Source organism: Parasteatoda tepidariorum, chromosome 5, assembly GCF_043381705.1.
Source record: "Parasteatoda tepidariorum isolate YZ-2023 chromosome 5, CAS_Ptep_4.0, whole genome shotgun sequence".
NCBI classification, from domain to species: Eukaryota; Metazoa; Arthropoda; class Arachnida; order Araneae; family Theridiidae; genus Parasteatoda; species Parasteatoda tepidariorum.
In genome coordinates, this window is record NC_092208.1 from 23878614 (window position 1) to 23885150 (window position 6537).

General features: G+C 28.3%; 1 protein-coding gene across 2 annotated transcripts in view; it reads left to right on the plus strand.

Annotated features, from left to right (window-relative positions):
* LOC107451307 (splicing factor 3b subunit 1) overlaps positions 1-6537 on the plus strand; it is a gene marked incomplete at its 3' end in the record, with an annotated part of 36852 nt that overhangs the window by 22700 nt on the left and 7615 nt on the right. For both annotated transcript variants that reach the window (XM_016067361.3, XM_016067362.4), the window contains 5 exon segments: positions 1772-1917; positions 2495-2641; positions 4333-4458; positions 4538-4759; positions 5562-5923. In XM_016067361.3, coding sequence (XP_015922847.2) covers positions 1772-1917; positions 2495-2641; positions 4333-4458; positions 4538-4759; positions 5562-5923 — 1003 coding nt within the window.

Here is a 6537-nt window from a genome sequence, read left to right on the forward strand (position 1 = left end):
TTCATGCAATCTAAAAATTATGCTTTGTTATTTTCTCATTTTTTAAAATTCAATATCGCAAATCATATTCATGCAATTTAAAAATCCATCATGATTCTTGTAAAGGGTAAGTTTTTTCTTGAGTTAGTTACTAGAGATTAGATTATATTCTTCATTAGTAAGTAATTTAATTAAAACTTAGTTCAAAAAATTATGTTAAATATGAAATATGTATGGTTAATAAATTGATATTTTGTTTTTAACTTTGTGTCATAATTACCTCTGATTGGCTTATCATGCTTTGTGTTCCTATTTTTGTTTTTAACTTGTTTGCTGCTGCATATATGTATATACCAGGAATGAGATTTTTCCGCTTTTTAGCGTAGTTCCGTTTTTTTTCACTTTTATCTCTTAAATTTCAGCTTTTCTATCAAAAATTCAGATTTTCTAAAAATTTCATTTTATTTACAAGTATTCCGCTTTTTCAGAAAATTCACCGATTTTCAAAGAGAAGCAGAAAAATCAAACAACATAGCTACCAATCCTTTCTCATTTTTACTTATTTTAGCTATTTTCTCCCCTTTTACACGCAGCAGATAAGATTTTTCGAATTTTTTACCCGCNTTTAACTTTGTGTCATAATTACCTCTGATTGGCTTATCATGCTTTGTGTTCCTATTTTTGTTTTTAACTTGTTTGCTGCTGCATATATGTATATACATATTATAATATTTTTGCCTAAAATTTATCAGTCTTTTATTTTGTTGTATTCATTTTAAAATAGTTCTTTTTATTCAACCCTAAAGTGTAATTTAAAAATATTAACATCTGATCAAGTTAAGAATTGTAATAAAAAAAAATATTATTTTTAAATAATTTTACATATTGTTGATTATTTAATTTTATCAGATGGCTAAAAAATTTTGCATATTGTCTCCATAAATTATTGTGTATAGAATCATTGCAAATAAAAATGGGGAGAAAATCAATTTTGGGAATATTTAATTGATTTGAAGGTTATCCTGGAATAAGATTATGTTATTAACTAATATCTTAAAATATTTGTTATTTAAATTTTTTTTTCTCTCGATTTATTCATTTTATAACACTTACTAAACTTTAATTTTTAAGATTTTAAGCATATTTAACTTTTTCTTAAAACTACTAAATTATAAGTGGTACATTTTTACAAAATTTAAAAAATACTTATTAAAATTTGGTCTCTAAGCTCCCATAAACACATTCAAATGAATAAATGAAGTAAAAATTATTATAAAGTACCTATTATTATTTCAATAAAAATGTTTTGACTATTAATGAATATGGGATTGATGCTTTTATAATTCTCAATAGAAACAAGAAGTAAAATCAAATATTATTTCAATAAAAAATTTTGTGTACTAATTTTTTTTAAACCAAAAAAAAAAATTTTTTTTTTAATATTTATTTCTTAAAATCTCAAATTTGCAGCATAACCAGTATAGATTCTTTATTTATTTACTTTTAAAAAATTGTTTAAGATCTATTAAATTATAGAGAAGAAGTTGGCAGTCAGTGTTACCCTGCTTATATTCTGATACCATATCTATATTACAATACTGTAAAATAAAAAATGCTATCCCAAAAACTATTGATATAACAATAATAAGCATTTATTAGAATAATTTTATTTTTCTAACTAGAATAGTATCAATGCTTACAAAATATTCATCTATTTTAATGATGAAAGTGCTGGTTTGAATTTAGAATTGCTTTATAAATAATTAGTATTAATTTACTTTTTCTTTTAAAGGTTTGGTTGATGAACAACAAAAAGTACGAACTATTACTGCGTTGGCGCTGGCCGCTTTGGCTGAAGCAGCTACCCCATATGGTATTGAGTCCTTTGATAGTGTGTTGAAACCTTTATGGAAAGGTATCCGAACTCATCGTGGTAAAGTGAGTGCATCATTTTAAATACTATTAGTATTCAATAGTAACATTCATTTATTTAAAAAATTATATTATCTGATGACAAAAATTTTGTTTGAATATCAAAAAAAATTTCAAATTTTTTTTTTGCAAACATTATAATTATAGAATTTTTTGAACTAAACGTGTAGTTACCAACCAATATAAAATTGATAGTCATTAGATGCTCTTAGTTCATTTCAATTTTTTGATGCATAGGAAACATGAAATAGAATGTTGAAAAATTTGCTCCATTTTTGCATCTAAATGTTGCCTACAGAAAAGCTGACTTTATTAAGCCAATAAAGAAAATGATTAAGGAGCTAGGAAGACTATCACTTTGTAATTAAAATAAATTTGAAAAGTTACAGATATTGCTCTCGTAAATTGATTATTAGTTTCTTAAAACATTACAAGCATCGCAAAAGCTACATCATTTAGATTTAAGTTATAATAATAACATTTTATTAGAAAATAAGTATTGGGTTTTTAATTTAGTGCATTGAACATCACTTTGTAATCTGGTTTCTAACTTCATTTCACTGTTTCTTTTTTTCCTTTTTAGGGTTTAGCTGCTTTTTTGAAAGCTATTGGTTACCTGATACCTCTTATGGATGCAGAATATGCTAATTACTATACCAGAGAAGTGATGTTGATTCTTATTCGAGAATTTCAATCTCCTGATGAAGAAATGAAAAAAATTGTGTTAAAAGTTAGTCATTTTTTTAAAATATATATTAATAGTAGAGCTCCGATTATCAGACTGCAGAATTGGGTGGCAAAGAATAAGTCGAAAAAAGTCTAAAAGTAAGGTGAAAATAAAATTAATAATTTTAACATGTATCCATACATGTTTATGTATTTTAAAATACAGAAATATTTATTCTATATCTAAATCTCGGTAACAATGAATATTAAGGAATAAATTAGTTCATACTTCATAAAAATGTTATGAATAGTTGATCTTGTGCAATATATTTTTAGATCTCTCATGTGGATAATTTGCACAGCGAATTATCTGCTCACAGTTAATCTGGTCTCTACTGTATATAGTAACCATTTTAGAGAAAAATTTTATATTAATGTTAGAATGGACCGTTGGATATATACACTCTCTAATCAGTCAAGTATTTTTATTTTATTAATATTGTTATTGCTTTTATTATTATTATTAGCCTCTTAACAGCTACTTAACTTAGTGATTTAACATGTGATTCGGACCTTAAAAAAATATTTTGCACTAATTAAATCAAAGCATCACTATTATATACAGTTTTTGGCTTAGGTAGTTTAAATTCTTTAATGCATTATTTGCTAGTCTTTTTAATTTTTTTCCTCTCACACTCTCTTTTGATTTTAAATAAATAGTTTATAAAAATATCTAACTACCTTAGCTGTTTCAAAATGCTTATTTTGGGACAAAATTGCTTTAATATATTTAAATTATTCAAAATTGAGCAAACATATTTAGAATAATTTGTCAAATGACTAATGAAAGCCTAATGCTTTCGCAGTAAGTTTGCATTAGACTGTTGGATAATTAATACAGCGAAACCTCCAAGAAAGACCACCTCTATTTACGACCACTTTTGGGAGGCACAGAATTTTTCCGTTGACTTTGTGTTGAAAAAAACCTTTAAGAGAAACCATTAAAACCTCTCCCAGCTACCACGCGAGTATCTGCACAAAATGCAGAAAAAGTCATATAAAGAACACAAAATAATACCAAAACAAATACGTAGATTAATGTATTCATAGTATTTGTGTGATGCTCTTATTTAGAGAACTCTTTTTAACAGTGCAAACTCATGGTGCAATCAGAGTGCACTAAAGACAATGCTATCAGTGATTTACATTTAGAGTTGAAGGTGAAATTGAAAAGAAAACAAGCATTTCAAACAAACAAACCTTTTTATCTTTTAAAGCTAACTAATTTTTTCAATATAAAATTAAATGCAAACTTAAACAAAAAGCATAATTGTTTATTTATTTAAAATTGTTCATCAATAGCTTAGCTATAATTGGTAAATTTGTTTTCACACATAATTATATCAGTTGGGGTCATTTTTATACACTCTAAATTTTATGTGTAAATCTGTCTTTTCATGATGCCAACAAAAGTGGCATTTAAACACCAAGAAAATGACGCTGACTAAAATTAAAATCCTCTGCAAAAAATCATGTACCTTCGATAACAATTTTAAAGTTAGTGGTGGTAATCTCCAAAAACGACCAAACTCAATCAACGACCATTTTACTGTGGAATGGAGAGACCACTCCCGAGAGGTTTTACTGTAATTACTTCATAGTTTATTTTTTAAAAAGAAGTTCTTTAAATCAAAGAACGTTGCACTTCACAATGCTTGTGTGTTATGCCTACAATGAATGTATTTTGAATTCCAGGTAGTAAAACAGTGTTGTGCAACTGATGGTGTAGAGCCACAATACATTAAAGAAGACGTGTTACCTCATTTCTTTAAACACTTTTGGAACCATCGAATGGCTCTGGATAGGAGAAATTATCGACAGGTACCTTTCTTTTTCCCATGCATTTTGATTTCTCAATTCAAATCATTGCAGGTTTGTAACAATTTTTTCTATGTTTTAGTTGGTCGATACAACTGTTGAGATAGCAAATAAAGTGGGCGCAGCTGAAATAATCCACAGAATAGTTGACGATTTGAAGGATGAGAATGAGCAATATCGTAAGATGGTGATGGAGACCATTGAAAAGATCATGGCTAACTTGGGTGCTGCAGATATAGATTCAAGGTTAGAAGAACAGCTCATTGATGGCATTCTGTATGCATTCCAAGAACAAACAACTGAGGTGATCTTTCTCTCCCTTTCTGTTTTTTTTTTTTCATTTCAACTGTATTTTTTAACTATAATTTACTGCTAAATTTTTTGGTGAAAAAGTTATTTTTAAGATTTGTTTCTTTAGGGAGTTTGCCTTTAAAGTAAACAGCGCGATTCCGAAATTTCCGATGTAACTTTTTTTTAGCTCCTGGCTTAGTTCATACTATTGTTGGATTGATTTAAATTGAGAACATAATTTTATTTTTGATGCAGTAAAGCGGAGGCCAGACCTTGTGCTATTAAGCAGCAATACATTTAATACAATCATGTCTTGTATCTTAATTGAACAGCTTTGTACAAGGACAAGATTTATCCAGATACACAAATGGTTGGCGAGAGCCAAATAAAATTTTTAAAAGACTAGGATTGTGTTTCCTCCACGTTGACCACGCAGGAAACTGATGTTACTGTTCTTGTAGGTACTGAAAGAAATAATATCCTGATTCAAAAATACATTAAAACATTTATTTTAAAATTTGGGCTTTCTTTTTTTTTTAATTTCGGAATTGTGTTTAACTAATACAAAATAACTGCTTCTATTAAAAAATTTTATTGAAAAAGGGGAGAAGGTTTGTTGATCATCATTTTGTAATACCCCAATTAAACTTATATCATACTTCCTCTCTGAAAATACCTATTTGCTTATGATTAAAGTGGAATGTAAACTTTTAGAACAATTGTGAAGATGATTTTCAATTTCGTATGTGCCCAAATAATGTCTCTAATTCTTGTAGTTAATTTCGTTAATTAATGAAGTTCTTGTTTATTTACAGGATATGGTAATGTTGAATGGCTTTGGCACTATTGTGAATGCCCTTGGCAAGCGGGTGAAACCCTATCTCCCTCAAATTTGTGGTACCATTCTATGGAGGTTGAATAACAAGTCTGCCAAAGTGCGACAGCAGGCTGCTGATCTCATTTCAAGGATAGCAGTTGTGATGAAAACATGCCAAGAAGAAAAACTAATGGGACATTTAGGTGTTGTGTTATATGAATATTTGGGTGAAGAATATCCAGAAGTATTGGGTTCTATTCTTGGAGCTCTGAAAGCAATTGTCAATGTAATTGGAATGCACAAGATGACTCCTCCTATCAAAGATCTTTTACCAAGATTGACCCCTATCCTTAAGAACAGGTACAAAATTGTTGAGTTGAAATTCCTGATAAATAAGTGCTACCATTGTGGTGAGCTTTTTATCTTCATTATTTAATAAAATGAAATCAGTTTTTTTCCAGAATGTCCCAGGGATCATTCCATGTCAGTTCATCCAGCCATGGCACCCACCGTCTCAGATTTTGATGAAAATTTGTACACTTATAGAGTTTTTTGTGCTAATTTCAAAAATATCAATTATATTTAAATCGGTTAATGGGTTTAAAAGTTATAAGAATTTATACTTTTGCCAAAATGGCTCATTTGCCGCCATTTTGATTCATACATCAAAGGCTATTAATGATTGTTACTCACCTTATATTTGTCATAGAGCAATAATTTTTTTTTTATTTTGTTCAGAATAAAGTAATCTGTCATATAAACACTTTTTTTTGCAAATAAGTATCTTACTTATTTAGTAAATGGGTCTGTTTTGCAGTTTTTTGATCAACGGAGTTGAGTAACTTCAGGAGATTATTTCTGGCAACTCGCCCCCTTCAATTTCAAAAATATTTTATTCAAAGATAGTTGAAAGTGCAAACTAACATCTGATATAAAAATTTTGATGGGCCGTTCACTCACTTTTTAAAAAAAAA